General features: G+C 37.5%; 1 protein-coding gene across 1 annotated transcript in view; it reads left to right on the forward strand.

The window, feature by feature from the left end:
- The window catches only part of Cd226 (CD226 molecule), a 79663-nt gene extending 76463 nt beyond the window's left edge, over positions 1–3200 (forward strand). The window contains exons 5-6 of the mRNA XM_055598772.1: positions 13–76; positions 3087–3200. Coding sequence (XP_055454747.1) covers positions 13–76; positions 3087–3200 — 178 coding nt within the window. The remainder of the gene's footprint in view (positions 1–12; positions 77–3086) is intronic.
- The last annotated feature ends 22747 nt before the right edge of the window (positions 3201–25947 follow it).

The following is a 25947-nucleotide window of genomic DNA, read 5'->3' on the forward strand; positions in this document are numbered from 1 at the left end:
TTTGTATTCTAGAAGGAGAAGGAGACAGGTGAGAATACCACCTAAAGAGCCCAGGGATAAACAGAGTAAGAGTAAGGTAAGCTGATGATCATTGCTTTTATTTGTTTAAAAATTTCCTGTAAGGACCCTTTTTATTTTCAATTATCAATCTTCTTGCTTATTTTTCTTTCAATGACCTTTCAATGCCATTGCTTGCAATTCAAGTGTCAACTAGCTGAGGAGGAAATAGTTATTCTCTTATTAATAATCGAAGTTAAGACTTTAAAAATATATTAGTATAAAAATACCACAGGCCTATAGTTCTAGCTCTTGAAAAGCTGAGGCAGGAGGACTGTGAGGAAAATAGGAAAAATTACACTGATATAATTACAGTCAGCCATACATATTACCCAAATCTGCATTATATGTTATTCTTTAAACTACAATGTGTAAACCTATTAGTTTAAAAAAGGTAGACATCTGTGATTTCATGATTTTGAGGATTGAAGTAAACAAACAAAAAAGGAAGCCTGAGAAGGACAGCTACTTCTGGAGCAAGGCTGACCTTGTACTTTCACTCAGCTTCCGGAAGCTGTCTGAATTCCTCTACAGCTCTGGCTTGAAGACACGCCTTTCAATCTCTCCCTGCGTTCATGTGTTGCTTTACCTGTGGATATCTGGGTCTCCTTGGTTTCTAAGGAAGACATTGCTCATATTGAACTAAAGGCTGATGTCTCTTACGTCACTATAAAACAACACTAACCTTCTTTATTGATTCAATATTTTGTATATATGTGCATACGAAGGCATACTTTCTTGTCAATATGTGCATGTGAGGGGGCCAGTGGGTTATATCTTCTATCTTCCTCTATAGGGTTCCATACAATTTTTGAGACAATGTCTTATTAACTTGCTTGCTACTTTGGTTAGACAGGCTGGCGCTGGCCATTGATCCTCTGAGATCTTCCTTTCTTAATTTCCTAGTACTTGGGTTACAGAGACCTGTGCCCAGCTAGTTCATGGGTGCTTGGACTCTGAATGCATATTCTTATGTTTGGCCACTACGCCATTCTTCCAGCCCATTGATATTAATTTATCTGCAAAGATCTTATTTTTAAAACATGTTAAATAAAAAGATTTTTTTAAAGAAATTTTAAAATAGGCAACTATTCAACTCAATACAGACCATAACATTATTTTGTGATAAGAGGTAAATTAAATTAAACTACATAAATGACTGACAAGCATAGCACACATAAAGAAAGATATAATGCATGACATTCATTGATGTTATTATCTTTGAATTAATTTTTTTCAGTTGTGACTTTATAGAAATATGCTTTTTTGCTATGATTTAGTTTTTGTCTTTATTTTTCTTTGATAAATGATTTATTTATTTATTTAATATTAGTTACACTTTATTAACTTTCTATCCCAGCTGTATCCTGCTCCCTCATTCCTTCCCAATCCCACCCACCCTCTCTCATCTTCTCCATGCCCCTTTCCAAGTCCACTGATAAGGGAGGACCTCCTCCTCTTTCATCTGACCCTAGCTTATTAGGTATCTTTAGGCCTTGGCTGCAAAGTCCTTCTCTGTGGCCTACCAGGGCTTCTCCTCCCTCTGGAGGAGGGGGAGGTCAAAAAGCCTGCCATTGAGTTTATGTCAGAAATAGTCCCTGTTCCCCTTACTAGGAAACCCACTTGGATACTGAGCTTACCATGAGCTACATCTGAGCAGGGGTTGAATTAATTTTTAATTGATAAATGTACAAATAGGTTATAAAACTACAGAATTTTCTTGCATGGTGTAGGATTGTAACAAACTATATATATTTTTCTTTTTTAGTGTACTTTGCTCCTACATCTACTGTTTAATTAAAAGTATGGAACTTTTCTTCTATGTTTGCAGACAAGAGGAATGCTTTTTATGCTCATTGTCTCTTATTTAAAGAGTTTGATCAGATATTTTATTTTAATAGCAAATTATTATGTTTATTAAATTTCACTATAAATCATTACTGGGGACTGAATGTTTGTAAACTCTCTTCACATTTTAAATCATCACACCCTCAGGATGATAGTAGTTGGAGGCGGGCCTTGCAGGGATGATTAGTGATAATGATAATCCCATTAATGGGATTAGTTTTCTATAAAAAAAGATGGGAGAGTTTTGAAAGCCAGTCTCCCTTGTTTGTTTTTTTATCCAAGAAAGGACTGGCATAGGAAGAAGGAAGATGACCGTCTGTAATTCAAGTGTCAAGCCCTCATTCGATATTTTACCTTGGACCTTATATTCTTCAGAATTGTGAAAAATAAATGTTTGATGTTTAATTAAGCACCTTACTCTATGCTACTGATGGGTCTCAACAGCTATGGTTACTTGCATCAGACCTGTTCAAGATGAACCCAGCCAGCAATTTAGCCTTGAGGCTCACAAGCCCAAACCCTTAGATGAGGAGCTTCAGTTGATGGCTTCTGTCAGAGGGAGAATCCATTATTTTTAAGGTCAATAATGTTCCAGTGGATGGCTTCACACCTGTTTGTACATGGGTAGAACAAATTGGAATTAGTGGGTAATAAAACAATGGAGATGAAGTTGGGAGGAGTTAGGGGAAGGAGCAGAGATTAATATGACCTAAATACATTGTATACATATTTAAAACTATCAAAAATTAATAATAATACTTAAAATATTTAAGTATTATATTTATATAATATAAATACTTATATATACAAGTGTTATATTTAAAGAGCGTTTTATTTATTAAGACATCCATTCAGTAGATATTAATATTATGCACTATGGAGAAATATATTAGACTTTGCATAGGAAGAGTACATCTTATTTTTGAAGTGGTAATCAGCATAATACTGAATCTAATAATCTGCCTAAAATTTATCTGCCATGTATTTCAGTCATATAAATTGAGAATGTCATTTCTAAAATAAGTTTTAGAAGTAAGTTTTACATAATAAAGAAAGTATTTTACCAAATTTTTGTAATGGAAATTTGACCTATATTAGTATATTTGAAGTGTTTTATGGAATGCCTTCATTGGATGCTGAAATTCAGTGAGTCACTCAATGTTCTGCTATTTATTTTGTAGGTAGCCATCAACTGCAGAAGTCCCACTTCTCCCATCCAGTCTATCGATAATGAAAAAGAGGACATTTATGTGAACTATCCAACCTTCTCTCGAAGACCAAACCCAAGATTCTAAGCTATTCTTCTGGTCTTAGCACATTAGTGATGACCTCTATGGCATGGATTTTTACCCATGCTATCTTCACTGCCAGGATCTATTTTGATTAAAAAAAAAAACTTGATTGAATTTATTTAATGTAATAGAAAGAAATACTTTTTATTACCTTGGAACATTCTTAATAGAGATGCATTAGAAAACCTAAATTTAATTAGCTCACAACTGCAAGGAAACATAATCTAATAAGTAACAAAACAATCTCAAGAAGATTAAGTACCACATGGATTTCTTGTTTAGTTTGAAATTAATGGTGGGCATAAGGTTGTTTCTGGCTCCTTCCTACAGTATTGGTTCTCCTTATATTCTACCTGCCCAAACTCTCATTCCGCCTCCCTCAGATGCTCACATGATGTTTGCCAAGGTGGAAAGTTTACTAATCAAACACAAGAACAAGGTTGTTACATCACATAATTCAAAAGAGTACATGTAAAGTAATGGCCATTGAAGAGATAGGTGCGTGATCATTTCTTCCCTTTCTAATTTCAAATAAATTAATCTCTAATTCTATAGAAAATTCTTGCCATCCATCCAGGCCTAGTCTTTTATACAATGAGATGGTTCAATAAGGAATAATGCTTTTTATAATGTTTTTTTCTACTTTTGAGAATTATTTTAATATGTAAATTTGTAAGTTAAAAACCGTGCAAATGAACAAGTGAAAAGAGATTGGTGATTTTAAGCAGTAGAATACAGTAATGTAGGAATCTGAGAACAGAGTATAGAAAATGTGGGGGAAAGGAGAAGGTGTCACTGAAGAGCAACATATGTAAGAAAATCTGTGCCTCAGAGTTTGAACAGAAACAGCCCTCCAACACTGCTGGCATGGAGAGGAACACTCGATGTTGTCTCCATTCTCGATACAAGAAAACATAAAAGCATTGTGAAACTAAATAAAATTATAGTTGTCTCCAAACTATGGTGGTCATTATCAAGTAGAATATTATTTAGTATCTAAAAGACTCATTTCTTATCTGTAAAGAAATTTAAAGGACCATAATCTTTAAATCTTAATTGTAGAAAGCTTCATTTTAATTTCTGGTATGTAGATTTTGTTATAAAACATAAGTGAAACAAAAACAAATGCTAATGCTGTTAAATATGTTCTAAAATATAATTCATAGTTTTAAGGTAACTTGTGAAAATTTAATTTTGTTAACCTTAAATACCATACACCATGAATAGGCCTATTATTTTGCAATTTCAGAAAATCAGAAAGTAATAAATGAAAATGGCAAGTTGTGCTTACAAATTTACTCAAAAATGGATAACTCAGATTTTTACAGATTGCTTGAAGATTTTGTGTCTCAAATTGTGAACTGTTTCCATAAATATACCAGTGTATCAAAGTTGAAAGACAACTAATCAAAAAAAAATAGCCAACGTTTGGAACCATTAGAGATATATGGCTATATATCTCAGTTTGCATAGTGAAACAACAGTATTACTCATTAAATAGTTACTTTCCATATATGTTAAAGACAACCAAAATACTACTTTCTAGAATATTTGGATGCCCGACTTTGCAATGGCTAAGTAGGTAAGAGGGAATAATTTTTATAATTGCCTATAGGGAGATATAAATAGCTAGCTGGTGGTCAATGATTTGTATGAAGAGTTACCTAAGTAGAACAAGAAATCCTCCAGAACATTGGGAATTTCTTTTGCTGTGGGAATTTAGATGCTTTTTTGAAAAAAAAATCACTTCTCACTGTTTCTTTCTATATGTAGTTCCCTTGCAGAATTTAGTATTTATCAGGGACACTTGCTGCAACCTCTGACCCCCCATGTCTCTGTTACGCTGACACATTTTCACTCAAGAAAGCACTTTAGTTTCAATCTTTGTATACTGCACAACTCACCCAATTTCTGGAATATGACCCTCAAAAATATTTTGTGCCTATTATTCTGATTGGCAGCAGAATGATCAAAATTGAAACAAAAAATTAAAAAAAGATGAAAGTCAGAAACGAAATACAGTTTTTCCACCATATTTTATATTTGGTGCTGCTTCAGAGGCCAGATGTTTTCTGGAGGTGCTTTTTACCCATTATGTGCACCATTATATAATATGACCTTAAGTGAGATATGTATGCTTGCGTTCAATATCATAATGTCTACAATAAAGTAAACAATGAAAGAAAGTTAGGTTTGATTAGGAATAGAACACTTTCTTAGGCACTTATAATGACCATGTCTTCACTATATTATTATTAGATTGATGTTGAATTTTATTTAAATGCTTTTATGTTAATATTAAGAAAATAGTATGTAAGTCTCTCTTTTTCTCTTTTATTCTTTCCCATTTTTTCTATTTCTGAGAACTGAACTCAAGACTTCTCAATGTCAGGCAAGTGCTCTACCCCTGAGCTACAACTCAGGTTCAGAATATAATTTTAAAGTTTAAATATTCAACTTATTGCCAAGATATTATATGTTAAACTTTAATTTTAAAAATAAAGTAAAATTAAAAAAACTAGGAGGTTGCTTTTTTATTTAAAACATGAAAGCTTTATTAGTTTAAACATAGAACTCTATTAAATAAAAATAATATTTTGTAGAGGAGTTTTAATACAGCAACATGGTTACTCTGGCTGGAATACAGACATGTCCTTAGCACACACCTTTGATCCCTTTGTCTAAATTACAGGCATGCCTTTGGTACATGCCTTTAATCCCAAACAATGAAGGTAAAGTGAGTTTGTAGAACGAAGCACCCATGTTTGAGAATGACATCCAATGAGAGACAGACAAAATGATGAAGCAGAGAAAGAGTTGACAGAATGAGCAGGGATAGATATGCTCAACTTTAGGAGGAAAAAAAAAAGGAGGAAAGAGAGTTGACTTGAGAGAGAGTAGTGCAGAGGAAGAGGGAGAGGAGGCAGTTTTATGGGAGAGTTTTACAGAGACAGATAAAGAAAAAATGATCCAGAGAGTGAGAAAGAGCCAGAAGATTAGAGCATAGTGCTAGAGTTAGTATGAGGCCAAATAGAGCAATTCGGTCAGAAACTGAGAGAAGCCAGTGTGAATCAGTCACCTTGTAGAGGAGTTTAAACCAGAACAGCTGAGTTGAACCAGCCAGCCAGAGTTCAGAAAGAGCTAGAAAGGATGAGCTTATTCAGCAGTAAGTCTCAGAGGATGAAAACACTCTAGACCTAGGTTAGATTGTACAGAGGTTAGAAGCTTTCAGGACTAGGACTAGATAAGTAGATGAAGGCAGTAAGCCTCTGAGATGACAATTACTTCTGGATAATTATCAATCCTCTCCTATCTCTATCTTCTTATGTAAACAGGAGACCTAGGATTAATGCTAGGAAATATTCACCACACAATATCCAAGTTTGAGGTACTTAACAGGTGCTCACATAAGAATATTTTGCGAGTGCGTGCAGCATGCCTTGTGTTTGGTACGTATTCTAAAAGTTAGATATGTTGTTAACAAGCATGGGAACTGATGCTTTGGAAAAAATAGTTAACTTATCTGCATAACAATGAGAGCTCACAGAAATCCTAGGACAATAATGGAATATGTTTAGATGATAGCAGAAAATCTGGTGTTCCTAGTGGTCCCACACAGAAAATACAAGTCACACTGGAATTTGGTACAAGTTTGCCACAGCAGACTTGTGAACAACAGCATGGCTGCCTTTGTTTGAGTTACTATTGCTATGATGAAACACCATGACCAAAATCAAGTTTAGGAGTTATTTGGCATTTCCATACCCACAGTCCATTGCTCTAAGAAGTCAGGATAAAAACTCAAACAGGGCAAGACCCCAAAGACAAGAACGAATGCAGAGGCCATGTAAGGTGCTTCCTGCTTGGCCTGCTCTCTCACTGGACCACATGCCCAGGGCTGGCACCAGCTGAAGTGGGCTGGGACTCCCACATTGACCACTAATTAAGAAAAGGTCCTACGGGCTTGCCTACAACCTAATATTATGTTGGCATTTTTTTTTTTCCAAATGGAGATTACCTCCTCTCAGATAACTTTAGCTTGTGTCAAGTTGTCATAAAACTGTCATAATTGACCCCTTGTCAGTTTGAAAATCAACAAATCACTATAAGGCCTCAACTTTTCCTTTCTTATTCATCCACAAGATTTCACATAAATAAGAACATCACAATATAAAATAGTAAAAGTTCCAGTCTTTAAAAATTCAAACAAAGACTCTACTCGATAGGGCATTGAAGCAAATGCTGAGACTCACAGCTGAACTTTGGGCAGAGTGTAGGGAATCTTATGAAAAAAAAGAAAAATAGAAAGACCTGGATGGGACAGGAGTACCACAAGGAGAGCAATAGAACCAAAAAAATCTGGGCACCGATTTTCTGAGACTGATACTCCAACCAAGAACCATGCATTGGAAATAACCTAGAACCTCTGCACAGATGTAGCCCATGGCAGCTCAGTCTCCCTAGTAAAGAGGTACAGGGGCTGTCTCTCACATGAGCTAGATGGCTGGCTCTTTGATTCCCCCCCCGGGGGGTGCAGTCTTGCCAAGCCACAGAGGAAGATGATGCAGCCAACCTTGATGATACCTGATAGGCTAGGGTCAGATAGAAGGAGAAGAGGTCCTCCCCTATCAGGGGACTAGGGAAAAGGCACAGGGGGAGAAGAGGAAGGGTGGGTGGGACTGCGAGGAGACAAAGGAAGGAGCTGCAGCAGGGATACAAAATGAATGCAGCAGGGATGCAAAGTGAATAAATTGCAATAAATAAATAAATTTTAAAAAATAGAAAAATTCAAACACTTTAAAAGTTCAGTCTCTTCAAAATATCCCACCTTTCTTTTAAAATCCAAAATCTTGGTAAAACTCCTACATCTTTTTAAATGTTTAAAGTCTCTCAACTATGATGTTCTGTTAAAAAGAAAGAAAGAAACAAACAAACAAAACCACCAAACTTTCTTACTTCAAAGGGAAAGAATCAGGACAAAGTAACAATCAAATGAAAACAAAATCAAATTATAGTTGTATAAACAACACAGTGCCCAGTGTCTGTGACCCACCTAGGCTCTTCTGGGCTATGTCAAAGAATCTGGGCTGCTTCTCTGGCTCTGCCATCTGCAGCACACACAGCTTGTCTTTTTGTTGTTGTTTTTGTTATTTTTTTTATTACAGTGTATTCACTTTGTATACCAGCTATATCCCCTTCCCTTTCCCCTCCTAATCCCACCCTCCATCCCTCTTTTTCTCCTATGCCCCTCCCCAAGTCCAATGATAGGGGAGGTCTTCCTCTCCCTCCATCTGACCCTAGTCTATCAGTTCTCATCAGAACTTGCTGCACTGTCTTCCTCTGTGGGCTGGTAAGGCTGCTCCCCCCTCAGGTGGAGGTCATCAAAGACCCATCCCATTAGTTCACTTCAGAGATGGTTCCTGTTTCTATTACTGGGGAACCTTCTTGGACACTGAGCCGCCATGGGCTACATCTGTGCAGGCTACATCTGTGAGTATATGAACAGATGTTATAAGTGGATATTAGACAAATAATATAGGATAAAAATACCAAAATCTGTACACCTAAGGAAGCTAATCAGAAGGAGGATCCTAGGTAGGATGCTCAATCTTCATTCAGAAAGGCAAATGGAAAGGACATCTTAAGATGATGAGGGAGAAAACAGGGAACAGGACAGGAGCCTACCACAGAGGGCCTCTGAAAGACTCTACCCAGTATGGCATTAAAACATAAGCTGAGACTCATAGCCAAACTTTGGGCAGAGTGCAGGGAATCTTATGAAAGAAGGGGGAGATAGAAAGACCTGGAGGGGACAGGCGCTCCACAAGGAAAGCAACAGAATGAAAAAAATCTGGGCACAGGGGTCTTTTGTGAGACTGATACTCCATACAAAGACCATGCATGGAGATTACCTAGAGCCCTGCACAGCTTGTCTGTTGGGTCTGGACAGGCTCCACCACACTGCCGCTGTGTTCTTGGTCATTGTCCCACAGTACGGGCGTCCCCGAAATGCTGGTTCTCCTGCAACTGGGTGGCACTTCCATCAGTCCCCTCTCCTGGGGTGTCTTCATAGCATACAGCCTCAACTTTTCTCCATGACTCCTTCAATACTGACGCTTCCGCTGCTCTTCTGGCTATGCTTTCACTACAAAGGCCTCTTGCAGCCTCACATAGAGCAAAGCCTCAGCTGCTCTCCATGAAGACCCCTTCATACCCTCAAAACCAGTACCACTTGGGTAACTTTTTTTTCTTATTTTTGCATTTTTTATTAATTATTATTATTTATTATGATTTATTCACTTTGTATCCCGGCTGTGGCCCCATCCCTCATTTCCTACCAATCTCACCCACCCTCCCTCTTCTCCTACCATACCCCTCCCCTAGTGCACTAATAAGGGAGGACTTCCTCACTTTCTATCTTACCCTAGCCTATCAGTCCTGGGTAACTCTTACACTAGCATGTTCAGCTGCCACCACGAGGGACAACCTTAGCTCCTTTCAAAGAACAGATTCTGTGTGCTGATTCTCAGGAAATGAGAAACACTTCCAAGAAGATTTCACACAGTGATGCTGGTTCTTAATCACTGCTAATTTCTCAGCTCTAGTTAACTAGCACTGACTTTTCCAGTAACTCAAAGGCTTTACCTCAAAGGTGTTAATCATGACTGACTCTTCAGCTCCAGATGATTCTTCATGTCAATGACTCTATAGAGTCTTGCTTCCCTCTAAAGCTTCACAAGCCAGGTCTTCATCATCTGTTCTGCTCTGAACATTATCTTCCTAGCTCCTAAAGAAAATCTCACAGAGTTCTCAATCCTTAATGGCTTTTCTAACTCAATATTCCAAAGTCCTTCAACAATCCTCCCCCAAATACATTCAGGCCTATCACAGTGATATCCTACTTCCGGCAACAGTTTCTTAGTTTGAGTTACTTTTGCTATGATGAAACACTAAAATAAAAAAAAAAGTTGAGGAAGAAAGGGTATATAGACATGTATGGTAAATCACTGAATGAAGTTGAGAAAGGAACTCAAACAGGGCAAGAACCTGAAGACAGGAGCTGACACAGAGACCATGGAGGGAAGCTGCTTACTGACTTGCTCCCCATGGCTTGCTCAGTCTGCTTTCTTAGGAACCCAGGACCACCTGCCCAGGGATGGCACCACCTGCAATGGGCTGGGCCCTCCCTACAGACTTGCCTACAACCCTATCTTATGGAGGCATTTCCTCAGTTGAGGTTCCAAACTTTCATATGACTCCAGCTTGTGTCAAGTCGACATAAAACTATTCAGCACAATGACTCTTTGTATGGGTCCTGAGAGTATCTCCTGAGAGTATCACATGTTTCAGAATTTATGTGTCTCACAGAAGGAGGTAGGTTAGGCATATCTTAATTCTACCTAAATATACAATGTCTCTAACTGGTGGGATTTACTTAAGCTTATGCTCTATAAGTTTATAATCAGTATATAATATACTGATATATATTCTGGATATTATGTAATGATATATAATATTCTGAAAAAATATATATATATTTCGTGTGTGTGTGTGTGTGTGTGTGTGTGTATGGGGCCTGGAATAATATCAGCTCTATTCACCTGTATCCACTATGACTTTTAACAATTGAGGAAATAAACAAATATCAAATAAGTTTTTGTCATAGATATATCAAAAATTTATTTTTCCAAAGTGCTATTGAGATTTTTCTTGAAAATTAAATTTTATTGACTCCATATAATAGACACATTACAATTTCCCTAAACTTTTGTCTACTCTAAATTGTTGATTTTAATTGTTTAACTTTTATCTGAACTTAGATACAACTTGATAGAAAATATCAATCTTTATATTTAAAATTATCTATACACTGGTATGCCTGTGTGTTTATGTACACATGAATGCTGGTGTCAGTAGAGCTGGAAGAAAGTATCAGGTGCCCAAGAACCAGATTTATAGGTCATTGTACTGGGAACTGAACTCTGATTCTCTTCAAGAGCCTTATGTGTGCAAATTTCATGATTTCCTTGGTTTTTTAATAGCTAAATAGTATTCCATTGTGTAAATGTAACACAATTTCTGTATCCATTTCTCAGTTGAAGAACATATGTGTTGTTTCCAGATTCTGGCTATTGTGAATAGAGCTGCTACAAACATGATTGGGCAAATGTCTTTGTTATATAGTTAAGCATATTTTGGATATATGCCTAGGAGTGGGATAGCTCCATCTTGAGGTAGCACTATTTCTAATTTTCTGACTCTGAAATTCTGAATTCATGATTTTCTAAAAAATCACCAGATTGATTTCCAAAGTGCTCGAACAAGTTTACATTCCCACCAGCAATGGAGGAGGGTTCCCCTTTCTCCACAACCTCATCAGCATGTGTTGTCACTTGAGGTTTTGATCTTAGCCATTCTGATGGGTGTAAGATGAAATCTCAAAGTTGTTTTGATTTGCATCTCTTTGATGACTAAGGAGGTTGAACATTTCTTTAAATGTTTCTCTGCCATTCGATATTCATCTATTGAGAATTCTCTGTTTGGCTCTGTACACCATTTTTAATTTTTTTAATTTTATTAATTACACTTTATTCACTTTGTATTCCCCCCATAATCCCCTTCCTCTTCCCCTCCCGGTCCCACCCTCCCTCTTCTTCATGAATGCCCCTCCCCAAGTCCACTGATAAGGGAGGTCCTCCTCTCCTTCCTTCTGATCTTAGTCTATCAGATCTCATCAGGAGTGGCTGCATTGTCATCTTCTATGGCCTGGTAAGGCTGCTCTCCCTTAGGGGGAGGTGATCAAAGAGCAGGCCAATCAGATTATGCCAGAGGCAGTCCCTCTTCCCATTACTATGTAACCCACTTGGACACTAAACTGCCATGGGCTACATTGTGTTTAACTTCTTAAGTTCTTCCTATATTCTGGATATTAGCCCTCTGTCAGATAAAGGGTTAATGAAGATCCTTTCCCAATCTGTAGGTTGTTGTTTTGATGACAGTGTCCTTTGCTTTATAGAAGCTTTTCAGTTTCATGACGTCACATTTATTGATTGTTGCTCTTAGAGCCTGTGCTGTTGGTGTTCTGTTCAGGAAGTTGTCTCCTGTGTCAATGAGTTCCAGGCTCTTCCCCACCTTTTCTTCTAACCGGTTTAGTGTGTCTGCTTTTATATTGATATCTTTGATCCACTTGGACTTTACTTTTGTGCAGGGTGATAAGTATGGATCTATTTCCATTTTTCTACATGTAGACATTCAGTTAGACCAGCACCATTTGTAGAAGATTCTATCTTTTTTCCATTGTATGGTTTACATCTTTGTCAAAAATCAGGTGTCCATAAGTGTGTGGGTTTATTTCTGGGTCTTCTATTCAGTTCCATTGATCCACCATTCTGTTTCTATGCCAGTACCATGCAGTTTTTATTACTGTTGCTCCATAGTACAGCTTGAGATCAGGGATGGAGATACCTTCAGACAATCTGATGTTCTACAGGATTGTTTAACAATTCTAGATTTTTTTTGTTTGTTTTTCTATGTGAAATTGAGAATTGTTCTTTCAAGGTCTGTAAAGAATTGTGATGGTTTTGGAAATCAATCTGGCCCTTTATCAGACAATTAGGAATAGTACTTCCTCAAGGTCCAGCTATACCACTCTTAGGCATATATCTAAAATATGCACAAGTATACCACAAGGACATTTGTTCAATCATATTTGTAGCAACTTTATTCATAATAGCCACAACCTGGAAACAACCCAGATGTCCTTAAATGGAAGAATGGATACAGAAAGTGTGGTACATTTACAGAATGAAATACTACTCAACAATTAAAAACAAGGAAATCATGAAAATTGCAGGCAAATGGTGGGATCTAGGAAAGATCATCCTGAGTGAAGTATCTCAGAAGCAGAAATACACACATGGTATGTACTCACTTATAAGTGGAAACTAGACCTATAAGATAAACATAGTAAGATCTGTACACCTAAAGAAGCTAAACAAGAAGCAGAAGCCAGGGTAAGATGATCAATCCTCACTTAGAAAGACAAATGGGATGGGCATTGGAAGTAGGAGAAAACAAGAAACAGGACAGGAGCCTACCATAGAGGGCCTCTGAAAGACTCTACCTAGCAGTATATCAAAGCAGATGCTGAGACTCATAACCAAACCTTGGGCAGAGTGCAGGGAATCATATGAAAGAAGGGCAAATTAGTAAGACCTGGAGAGGACAGGAACTCCCCTAGGACCAAATATATCTGGGCACAGTGGTCTTTTCTGAGACTGATTCTCCAACAAAGGACCATGTTTGGATATAACCTAGAACCCCTGCTCAGATGTAGCCCATGGTAGCTCAGTCTCCAAGTGGGTACCCTAGTAAGGGGAACAGGGACTGTCTCTGACATGAACTCAGTGGCTGAATCTTTGACCTCCCCATCCCCCTGTGGGAGGAGGAGCCTAGCTAGGCCACACAGGAGGACACTGCAGCCAGTCCTGATGAAACCTAATAAGCTAGGGTCAGATGGAAGGGGAGGAGGACCTCCCTATCAGTGGACTTAGAAAGGGGCAGCGAGGAGATGAGGGAGGAGGGTGGGGTTGGGAGGGAATGAGGCAGGGGACTACAGCTGGGATACAAAATAAATAAACTCTAATAAATATAAAAAATAAAAAATTAATAAATAAAAATTAAAAAAGAATTGTGTTGGTATTTTGATGGGAATTTCATTGAACCTGTAGATTGATTTTGTTTGAAGACCATTTTCACAATGTTAAGCCGACCGATCTATGAGCATAGGAGATCTTTCCATCTTCTGCTATCTTCTTCAACTTCTTTCTTCAGAGACTTGAAGTTTTTTTCATACAGGTTTTTCACATGCTTGATTAGAGTCACACCAAGGCACTTTATTGGAACTAGAAAAGATCATCTTGAGTGAGGAAACCCAGAAGCAGAAAGACACACATGGTATATTCTTACTCATAAGTGGATATTAGCCATATAATATAGGATAAACATACTAAAATCTATCCTCCTAAAGAAGCTAAAAACAAGAAAGACCTTAGGGAAGATGCTCAATTCTCACTCAGAAGGACAAATGTGATAGACATCAGAAGCAGGAGAAGACAGGTAACAGGACATGAGCCTATCAGAGAGGGCCTCTGAAAACTCTACTGATCTAGGTATCAAAGCAGAGGCTCAGACTCATAGCCAAACTTCCGGCACAGTGCGGGAAATCTTATGAAAGAAGGGGGAGATAGAACGACATGGAGGGAACAGAGCTCCAAAAGAAGACCAATAGAGTCAAACAAAGAAACAAACAAACAAACAAAAATCAAAACCAAACTGAAACAAACAAACAAACAAAAAACCCCCCTGAGCCCTGGGGGCTCTGCAGAGACTGATATCCCAAGCAAGGACAGTGCATGGAGAGGACCTATAACCATGGCTCCGGATGGGCTCCCTAGTAAGGAGAGCAGGGATTTTCTCTGGCATGAACTCAGTGACAGGCTCTCTGATCACCTTCCTCTGTCGTGATGGGGTTTCAGCCTTGCTAGGTCACAGAGGAAGACAATGCACCCAGTCCTGATTAGACCTGATAGGCTAGGGTCAAATAGAAGTGGAGGAGGTCCTCCCCTATCAGGGGAGGGACATAGCGGGAGAAGAGAGAGGCTGGGTGGATTGGGAAGAAATGAGGGAGGGGGTCACAGCCGGGATACAAATCGAATACATTGTAATGAATGATAATAATAAAAAAAAGAAAGGAAAAATAAGAGCCTTATATGTTCTTTATCACCAAACCATCTCTCCAGCTCTGGAACCATAAAATTCTTTTAAAATTCTACATACAAAGCTCCAAGTGAAAAGTTTATTTTTGAAGTAGAAAGCTACTAAATAAATTCCACAAGTAAATTTGATCTACAGGAATTAATATTTTAAAGTGAGATGATAAAGCTAATCTGACACTTCACAGTCATGAATTTAAAACATCAAACAAAATCTCTCATGCACTTCCAAGCCATATTTGTATGACAGAAGCCTTGAGATGAAACTGATGATCAATGTTCTTTTCTCCTTAAAATTCACATGCTCTTTACTGATTTTTTTTTTTAGTTTTTTGAGACTACAACATTTTTAAGATCAGCTAATGTAATTTCTGACTCATTTCCATCTTGATATTACCATAGTAACAAGATCATGACTCAGATTATTTTGTGGGTAAGACTGAGTGTACCAACATATTCTCAGTGCTATCAAGCTTTCTGGTAAATGCTATTAAATTTGCTTTATTTGAGCTTAATTGTTCTATTTTTTATTTTAGCATATAAGAATTATCAGAAGAAAGCTTTCTTTTAAAAACATTCTCTTTTTTATCTTCCTTACATTAAAAATATTATGATTAAGTAGCTTCTCGAGAAATATCTTATTCTTCTAGGTTTTCTCTTTTAGAATAAATTATTTTTCTGTATGCCATTTTCAAATAAGAAAATTAATCAGTAAAAAATAATTTTACAAGTCTTTTTGATTATCATTTCAAAAACTAGTAATACTAGTAATACCAGTAATTAAAAAACTAATAGTACCCCTGATACAGCTGGGTAACTGATGAAAGTCTATATTTCTATTTTGTAGTATAATTTTAAAACTATTTCTTACATTCTTTTATTGGAGTTTTACTAATCTTCAAGACAGTGCCAAGAGAAATAGTATTATTGTAATTGAGAATTTAGTAGATACAGAGGCAGATAAATTGCATGCCAGGTAGTACTGTCAACTTGATTGAGAACATTGATTCCTATAGGAAACTGATTTTTTAAAAATCTGTATAAGTAATGTAAAATGTTGAACATTATTTTCTTCAGGTGATTTTAGTCATTGTGGTGACAGACTGATTTTGAAAGTCCTGGAAAGTCTCAGCTTTTCCTTCTCTATGATGTGCCCATTATACCCTAATAGTAATACCCTATTGACCAATTACAGCTTTACTTGACCATTCATGTAGGCTGCAAAACTACCCGTGGAAATACCTACCCAATGGCAATGGCTTCCTGCGGATCTCTTCCCCACTTCCCTTCACATGTCTAAAAAGATACAAATTTACTAATTACAAAGGTACTAATACACTTACCAAACCCCCAAAAGTCATCTGGTTTCCTAAAAATTCCAGGAATAAATGATTAGATTCTTAAATTTAAAAATCAATGCTATTTACTGTAGCACTCAAATGAAAAATTTACATCCATCCAAATACATGTAGGATCTATATGATCACATCTTTTATCATGGCCTTATTTATGAATACAAATGACTTTTTTCATACATTCTTTGAAATTTTTCACATAGACAATTATATCTCTGTGTGAATAAATTAGATTTTCCCTGTTAAAACTTTATGTATTTTATTTTATTTTGCCTTAGTGAAGCAGATTTGAACTCTTTTTTATTATTGTTTATTATTATTAGTTACATTTTATTAACTCTGTATCCCAACTGTATCCCGCTCCCTTATTCCCTCCCAATCCCACCCTCCCTCCCTAAGCTTCTCCCTGCCCCTTTCCAAGTCCATGGATTGGGGAGGACCTCCTCCCCTTGCAGGCATTTTGATGGGATCTAGAAAAGATCATTCTGAGTGAAGTATCCCGGAAGGAGAAAGACAAACATGGTATATACTCGATTATATAGACCTACAAGATATGATAAACATAATGAAATCTAGACACCTAAAAAAGATAATCAAGAAAGCAGACATGGGGTAAGATGATTAATCCTCACTTAGAAAGATTTGAACTTTTGAAATCAAAACTGTAAGATATTTCATTTCTGCCTTGCTCCTGATCTTAGAAAGTATATAGTCATTCACCACAAAGCACAATGCTAACCACAGGAATTTATAGATATTCTTTATCATCTTGAGGACATTTTATACCCTTATTTAGATGCAATAAAATCTTTAATGAGTGAATGAACATTGTGTTTTGTCAAGTGTGTTTCTGACCCAAGTAGCCATATTACCTCTTTTTAGATTTTTTTTTTATTAATTGCGCTTTATTTACTTTGAATCCCCCCTGTAGTACCTTCCCTCCTCTCCTCCCAATCCCTCCGTTCCTCCTCCTTTTCCACAAATGCTCCTCCCCAAGTCCACTGGTTGGGGAGGTCTTCTTTCCTTCCTTCTGATCCTAGTATGTTAGGTCTCATCAGGAGTGGCTGCATTGTCTTTCTCTGTGGCCTGGTAAGGCTGCTCCCCCCCCCCCCCCCGCCGCCTCATGGGAAGGTGACCAAAGAACATGCCAATCAGTTCATGTCAGGGACAGGCCCTGTTCCTATTACTATGGAACCCACTAGGAGACTGAACTGCCCTGGGCTACATCTGTGCAGGGGTTCTGAATTATCTCCATGCATGGTACTTGGTTGGAGTATCAGTCTCAGGGAAGACCCATGTGCCCAGATTTTTTGGATCTGTTGCTCTCCTTGTGGAGCTCCTGTCCCCTCTGGGTCTCACTAACCCCCACTTCTTTCATAAGATTCCCAGCAATTTCCTCAAAGTTTGACCATAAGTCTCAGCATCTGCTTTGATAGTCTGCAGGACAGAGCCCTGTCCTCTGTGGCAGGCTTCTAACTTGTTCCCTGTTTTCTCCTTCTTCTGATGTCCATCCTCTTTGCCTTTCTGGATGGAGATTGAACATCTTCACCAGAGTCCTCCCTCTTGATTAGCTTCCTTAGGTGTTCAGAATTTAGAATGATTATCCTATATTATATGTCTAATATCCACTTATAAGTGAGTATATACTGTGTGTGTGTTTCTGCTTCTAGGATACCTCACTCAGGATGATCTTTTCCAGTTCCCACCATTTACCTGCAAATTTCATGATTTCCTTGTTTCTTATTGCTGAGTAGTATTTCATTGTGTATATGTACCGCACTTTCTGTATCTATTCCTCAGTTGAGGGGCATCTTGGTTGTTTCCAGTTTCCGGCTATTACAAATAAAGCTGCTACAAACATGGTTAAGCAAATATTCTTATTGTGTACTTGAGTATCTTTTGGATATATGCCTAGAACTGGTATAGCTGGATTTTGAGGAAGAGCTATACCTAATTGTCTGAGAAAGCACCAGATTGATTTCCAGAGTGGTTGTACAAATTTGCATTCCCACAAGCAGTGGAGGAGGGTTCCCCTTTCTCCACAACCTCTCCAGCATGTGTTGTCACTTGAGTTTTTGATCTTAGCCATTCTGATGGATGTAAGGTGAAATCACAGGGTCATTTTGATTTGCATTTCCCTGATGAATAATGAGGTTGAGCATTTCTTTAAGTGTTTCTCTGCCATTTAATATTCCTCTATCAAGAATTCTCTGTTTAGTTCTGTTTCCCATTTTTTAGTTGGATTACTTAATTTGTTGCTTTTTAACTTCTTTAGTTCTTTATATATACTGGATATTAGCCCTCTGACAGATATAGGGTTGGTGAAGATCCTTTCCCAATCTGTAGTCAGTCGTTTTGTTCTGAGGACAGTGTCCTTTGCTTACAGAAGCTTTTCAGATTCATGATGTCCCATTTATTGATTGTTGCTCTTAGAGCCTGTGCTGTTGGTGTTCTGTTCAGGAAGTTGTCTCCTGTGTCAATGAGTTCCAGGCTCTTCCCCACCTTTTCTTCTAACCGGTTTAGTGTGTCTGCTTTTATATTGATGTCTTTGATCCACTTGGACTTTACTTTTGTGCAGGGTGATAAGTATGGATCTATTTTCATTTTTCTACTTGTAGACATCTAATTAGACCAGCATCATTTGTAGAAGATGCTATCTTTTTTCCATTGTATGGTTTTGGCATCTTTGTCAAAAATCAGGTGTCCATAAGTGTGTGGGTTTATTTCTGGGTCTTCTATTCGGTTCCATTAATCCACCATTCTGTTTCTATGCCAGTACCATGCAGTTTTTATAACTGTTGCTCTATAGTACAGCTTGAGATCAGGGATGGAGATACCTCCAGAAGATCTTTTATTGTAGAGGATTGTTTTAGCAATCCAGGGTTTCTTGTTATTCCATATGAAGTTGGAATTTTTCTTTCAAGGTCTGTAGAGAATTGTATTGGTAATTTGATGAGAATTGCATTGAATCTGTAGATTGCTTTTGGTAAGATGGCTATTTTTGCTATGTTAATCCTGCCAAGCAATGAGCATGGGAGATCTTTCCATCTTCTGATATCTTCTTCTAATTCTTTCTTCAGAGACTTGAAATTTTTTTCATACAAGTCTTTGACTTGCTTGGTTAGGGTCACACCAAGGTATTTTATGTCCTTTGTGGCTACTGTGAAGGATGTTTTTTCCCTAATTTCTTTCTCAGCCCTTTTGTCTCTTGTATATAGGAGGGCTACTGATTTTTTTGAGTTAATTTGTATCCAGCCACTTTGCTGAAGGTGTTTATCAACTGTTGGAGTTCCCTGGTAGAATTTTTAGTGTCCCTTAAGTATACTATCATATCATATGCAAATAGTTATACTTTGACTTCTTTCTTTCTGATTTGTATCCCCTTGATCTCCTTCAAATGTCTTATTGCTGTAGCAATAAGAACTATGTTGAAGAGAAATGGAGAGAGTGGGCATCATTGCCTTGTCCACGATTTCAGTGGGTTTGATTTAAGTTTCTGTCCATTTAGTTTGATGTCAGCTATAGGCTTGCTGTATAATGCCTTTACTATATTTAGATATGTGCCTTGTATCCTTGATCTTTCCAATACTTTAAACATGAATGGATGTTGGATGTTGTCATCTTTTTCAGCATCTAAGAAGATTATCATGTGTTTTTTTTTTCTTGCAGTTTGTTAATATGGTGGATCACATTGATGGATTTCCATATATTGGACCACCCCTGCATGCCCTGGATGAATTATACTTGGTCATGGTGGATGATATCTTTGATGTGTTCTTGTGTTTGGTTTGTAAGTATTTTGTTGAGTAGTTTTGCATCAATGTTCATAGGGGAGATTGGCCTGAAATTCTCTTTCTTTGTGGGTCTTTGTGCGGTTTAGGTACCAAGGTGACTGTGGCTTCATTGAATGAGTTTGGTAGTGTTCTTTCTGTTTCTATCTTGTGGAATAGTTTGAAGAGAACTGGCATTAGCTCTTCTTTGATGTTTTGGTAGAATTCTGCGCTGAAACCATCTGGTCCTGGGCTTTTTTTCGATGGAAGACACTTGATGACCACTTATATTTTCTTAGGGGATATAGGACTATTTAATTGATTTACCTGGTCTTGATTCAGCTTTGGTAAGTGGAATCAATCCAGAAAATTGTCCATTTCATTTAGATTTTCAAATTTTGTGGCATATAGACTTTTGAAGTAAGTCCTAATGATTGTTTGGATTTCCTCAGTGTCTGTAGTTATGTCTCCCTTTTCATTTCTGATTTTGTTGATTTGGATACTGTCTCTTTGCCTTTTAGTTTGGCTAAGGGTTTGTCTATCTTGTTGATTTTTTCAAAGAACCAGCTTTTTGTTTTATTGATTCTTTGAATTGTTTTATTTTTTCTAATTGATTGATTTCAGCCCTGAGTTTTATTATTTCCAGCCGTCTACTACTCTTTGGTGTGTCTGCTTCTTTTTTTTCTAGGGCTTTTAGTGAGCCATTAAGTTGCTTGAATGAGCTGTCTCGAATTTCTTCTTGAAGGCACTTAATGCTATGAAATTTCCTCTTAGCACTGCTTTCATTGTGTCCCACAAGTTTGGGTATGTTGTGTCTTCATTTTCATTGAATTCTAGGGAGTCTTTAATTTCTTTCTTTATTTCTTCCTTGAACTAGTTGTCCTTGAGTAGTAAGTTGTTCAGTTTCCATGTGTGTGTAGGCTTTTTATTATTTCTCTTGTCATTGAGATCCAGCTTTAGTCCATGGTGGTCAGATAGGATACATGGGATTATTTCAATCTTTTTGTATCTGTTGAGACTTGTTTTGCGACAAACTATATGGTCTATTTTGGAGAAGGTTCCATGAGGTGCTGAGAAGAAGGTAAATTCTTTTTTGTTGGGTGAAAGTTTCTGTAGAGGTCTGTTAGGTCTATTTGATTCATGACCTCTGTTAGAGTCATTGTTTCCTTGTCTAATTTCTGGTTTGTCAACCTGTCCTTTGTTGAAAGTGGGGTGTTTAAGTCTCACACTATTAATGTGTGGGGATCTATGTGAGGTTTAAGTTTTATCAATGTTTCTTTTACAAATGTGGGTGCCCTTGTATTTGGGGCATAGATGTTCAGAATTGTGATGTCTTCCTGGTGGAATTTTCCCTTGATAAGTCTGAAGTGTCTTTACCCATCTCTTTTTATTAATTTTGGTTGAAAGTCTATTTTATCAGATATTAGAATGCCTACTCCTGCTTGCTTCTTGAGTTCATTTGCTTGGAAAGCCGTCTTCCAGCCCTTTACCCTCAGGTAATGTCTATCTTTGTGACTTAGGTGTGTTTCTTCTATGCAACAGATAGTTGGGTCTTGTTTACACATTCATTATGTTAGTCTCTATCTTTTTATTGGAGAATTGAGTCTATTGATGTTGAGAGAGATTAATGACCAGTGGCTGTTAGATCCTTTGATTTTGATGTTGGCTGTGGTCTTAAGTTTGTGTTCTTGGTTGCTTTTTGTTTTACTGAAGTGAAGTTAATAATTTCCTCTGTTTTATTGAAAGTAGCTAGTTTTCTTGGGTTGTATTTTCCCTTCTAGTATCTTCTGTAATTGCTAGATGTGTGGGTAGGTATTCTTTGAATTTGTTTTTGTCATTGAATATCTTGTTTTCTCCATCTATGATGACTGAGAGTTTTACTGGATATATTAGTTTAGGCTGACATCTGTGTTCTCTTAGGGTCTGATTATATTTGTCCAGGCCCTTCTTGCTTCCATACTCTCTGTTGAGAAGTCAGGTGTGATTCTGATGGGTTTGCTATTATATGTTACTTGGTCTTTTTCTCTCGCAGCTTTTAGTATTTTTTTCTTTGTTCTGTATACTTACTGTTTTGATTATTATGTGGCAGGAGGATTTTTCTTTCTGGTCTAATTTATTAGGTGTTCTGTAGGCTTCTTGTATTCTTATAGGCCTCTCCTTTAAGTTGGGGAAATTTTCTTTTTTTTAAATTAATTTTTATTTTTTTCTCATCAGTTACATTTTATTAACTCTGTATCCCAGCTGTATCCCGTTCCCTCATTCCCTCCCACTCCCACCCTCCCTCCTTCCTCTCCACCCTGCCCCTTTCCAAGTCCACTGATGGAGGGACCTCCTGCCTATTCATCTGATCCTGTTTTATCAGGTATCTTCAGGACTGGCTGCAAAGTCCTCCTCTGTGGCCTAACAGGACGGCTCCTCCCTTGGGAGGTGGGGAGGTCAAAGAGCCAGCCATTGAGTTCCTGTTAGAAATGTTCTCCTTACTAGGGAAAACATCTGAGCAGAAATTCTAGGTTATATCCATACATGGTCCTTGGTTGAATGTGAGTCTCAGAAAAGACTCTGTGCCCAGATATATTTGATCCTTGTGGAGCTCCTATCCTTTCCATATCATACTAACTCCCCTTCTTTCATATGATTCCCTGTACTTTGTCAAAGGTTTGGTCATGAGTCTTTGTATCTGCTTTGAAAACACTGCTAGTTAGAGTCTTTCAGATGCCTTCAGTAGACTCCTGTCATACGTTCAATGCACATCCCATCTGTCTTTCTAAATGAGGATTGATCATCTTACCCCATGTCCGCTCTCTTGATTATCTTTTTTATGTGTATATATTTCACTATGTTTATCATATTGTATAGGTCTATATAAGGGAGTATATACCGTCTTTCTCCTTTGTCTTTCTCCTTCTGGGATATTTCATTCAGAATGATCTTTTCTAGATCCCACCATTTGCCTACAAATTTCATGATTTCCTCCTTTTTGATTGTTGAGTAGTATTCCATTGTGTAAAAATACCACAATTTCTGTATTCATTCCTCCATTGATGGACATCTGGGTTGTTTCCAGGTTCTCACTATTACAAATACAGCTGCTATAAACATGGTTGAGCAAGTATCCCTTTTGTTTACTTGAGCAAAGATTGGGTATATACCTAGCAGTGGTATAGCTGGGTCTTGAGGAAGCACTATTCCTAATTGTCTGAGAAAGCACCAGATAGATTTCCAAAGTACCAGTTTACATTCCCACAGCAGTGGAGGAGGGTTCCCCTTTCTCCACAACCTCTCCAGCATGTGTTGTCACTTGAGTTTTTCATCTTGGTCATTCTGATGGGTGTGAGGTGAAATCTCAGGGTTGTTTTGATTTGCATTTCCATAATGGCTAATGAGGTTGAGCATTTCTTTAAGTGTTTCTCTGCTATTCGATATTCCTCTGTTGAGAATTCTCTGTTTAGCTCTGTTCCCCATTTTTTAATTGGATTACTTGGTTTGCTGCTTTTCAGTTTCTTTAGTTCTTTGTATATACTGGATATTAGTCCTCTGTCAGATAAAGGGTTGGTGAAGATTCTTTTCCAATCTGTCGTTGGAAAAGGCAGTCGTTTTGTTTTGATGACAGTGTCCTTTGCTTTACAGAATCTTTTCAGTTTCATGACGTCCCATTTACTGATTGTTGCTCTTAGAGCCTGTGCTGTTGGTGTTCTGTTCAGGAAGTTGTCTCCTGTGCCAATGAGTTCTAGGCTGTTCCCCAGTTTTTCTTCTAACAGATTTAGAGTATCTGGTTTTATGTTGAGGTCTTTGATCCACTTGGACTTTAGTTTTGTTCAAGGTGATAAATATGGATCTATTTTCATTTTTCTGCATGTAGACATCCAGTTGGACCAGCACCATTTGTTGAAGATGCTGTCTTTTTTCCATTGAATGGTTTTGGCTGCTTTGTTAAAAATCGAGTATTCATAGGTGTGTGGGTTTATTTCTGGGTCTTCTATGCAGTTCCATTGATCCTTCTTTCTGTTTGTATGCCAATACCATGCAGTTTTTATTACTATTGCTCTGTTATACAGCTTGAGATCGGGGATGTAAATACCTCCGGATGATCTGTTGTTGTACAGAATTGTTTTGGAGATTCTGGGTTTTTTGTTTCTCCATATGAAGCTGAGAATCTTTTTTTTCAAGGTCTGTAAAGAATTGAGTTGGTATTTTGATGGGAATCGCATTGAATCTGTAGATTGCTTTTAGCAGGATGGCCATTTTCACAATGTTAATCCTACCAATCCATGAGCAGGGGAGATTTTTCCATCTTCTGATATCTTCTTCAATTTCTTTCTTCAGAGACTTGAAGTTTTTCACAAACAGGTCTTTCACTTGCTTGGTTAGTGTCACCCCAAGGTACTTTATGTTATTAGTGTTTATTGCGAAGGGTGTTGTTTCCTTAATTTCTTTCTCGGCCCTTTTGTCTTTGGTATACAGGAGGGATTCTGATTTTTTTGAGTTGATTTTGTATCCTGCCACTTTTCTGAGCGTGTTTATCAGCTGGAAGAGTTTTCTGGTTGAATTTTTGGGGTCGCTCATATACACTATCATTTCATCTGCAAGTAGTGACACTTTGACTTCTTCCTTTCCGATTTGTATCCCCTTGATCTCCTTTAGTTGTCTCATTGCTCTGGGTAGGATTTCAAGTAGTATGTTGTAGAGGTATGGAGAGGGGGCTGCCTTGTCTTGACCCTGATTTCAGTGGGATTGATTTAAGTTTCTCTCCATTGAGTTTGATGTTGGCTATAGGCTTGCTGTATATTGCCTTTATTATGTTTAGATATGTGCCTTGTATCCCTGATCTCTCCTAGACTTTAAACATGAATGGGTGTTGGACTTTGTCACATGCTTTTTCAGCATCTAAGGAGATGATCATATGGTTTTTCTCCTTCATTTTGTTTAGGTGGTAGATTACATTGATGGATTTCTGTATGTTGAACCACCCTTGCATGCCTGGGATGAAGCCTACTTGGTCATGGTGGATGATATCTTTGATGTGTTCTTGGATTTGGTTTGCAAGTGTTTTATTGAGTATTTTTGCGTCAATGTTCATAAGAGAGATAGGTCTGAAGTTCTCTTTTTTTGTTGGGTCTTTGTGTGGTTTAGGTATCAGGGTGACTGTCACTTCATAGAATGAGTTTGGTATTGTACCTTCTGTTTCTATTTTGTGGAATAGTTTGAGGAGAATTGGTGTTAGCACTTCTTTGAAGGTCTGGTAGAATTCCGCACTGAAGCCATCTGGCCCAGGGCTTTTTTTTGGAGGGGAGACTGTGAATGACTGCTTCAATTTCCTTGGGGGATATAGGGCTGTTCAGTCTTTCTACCTGATCTTGACTTAATGTTGGAAGATGGAATCTATCAAGAAAATTGTCCATTTCATTTAGGTTTTCAAATTTTGTGGCATATAGGCTTTTGTAGTATGACCTAATGATTGTTTGAATTTCCTCAGTGTCTGTAGTTATGTCATTCTTTTGATTTCTGATTTTGCTGATTTGGATAGATTCTCTCTGCTTTTTAGTTAGATTGGCTAAGGGTTTATCTATCTTGTTGATTTTCTTAAAGAACCAGCTTTTTGTTTCATTGAGTCTTTGAATAGTTTTATTTGTTTCTAATTGATTGATTTCAGCCCTGAGTTTGACTATTTCCAGCAGTCTGCTCCTCTTGGGTGTATCTGCTTCTTTTTTTTTTCTAGGGTTTTCAGTTGGGCCATTAAGGTGCTTGTATGTGATGTTACAAATTTCTTCTTGAATGCACTTAGTGCTATAAGTTTTCTTCTGAGCACTGCTTTTAACGTGTCCCATAAATTTGGATATCTTGTGCCTTCATT

This window comes from Psammomys obesus, unplaced genomic scaffold (genome assembly GCF_907164565.1).
Source record: "Psammomys obesus unplaced genomic scaffold, mPsaObe1.curated_primary_1811, whole genome shotgun sequence".
Classification (NCBI taxonomy): domain Eukaryota; kingdom Metazoa; phylum Chordata; class Mammalia; order Rodentia; family Muridae; genus Psammomys; species Psammomys obesus.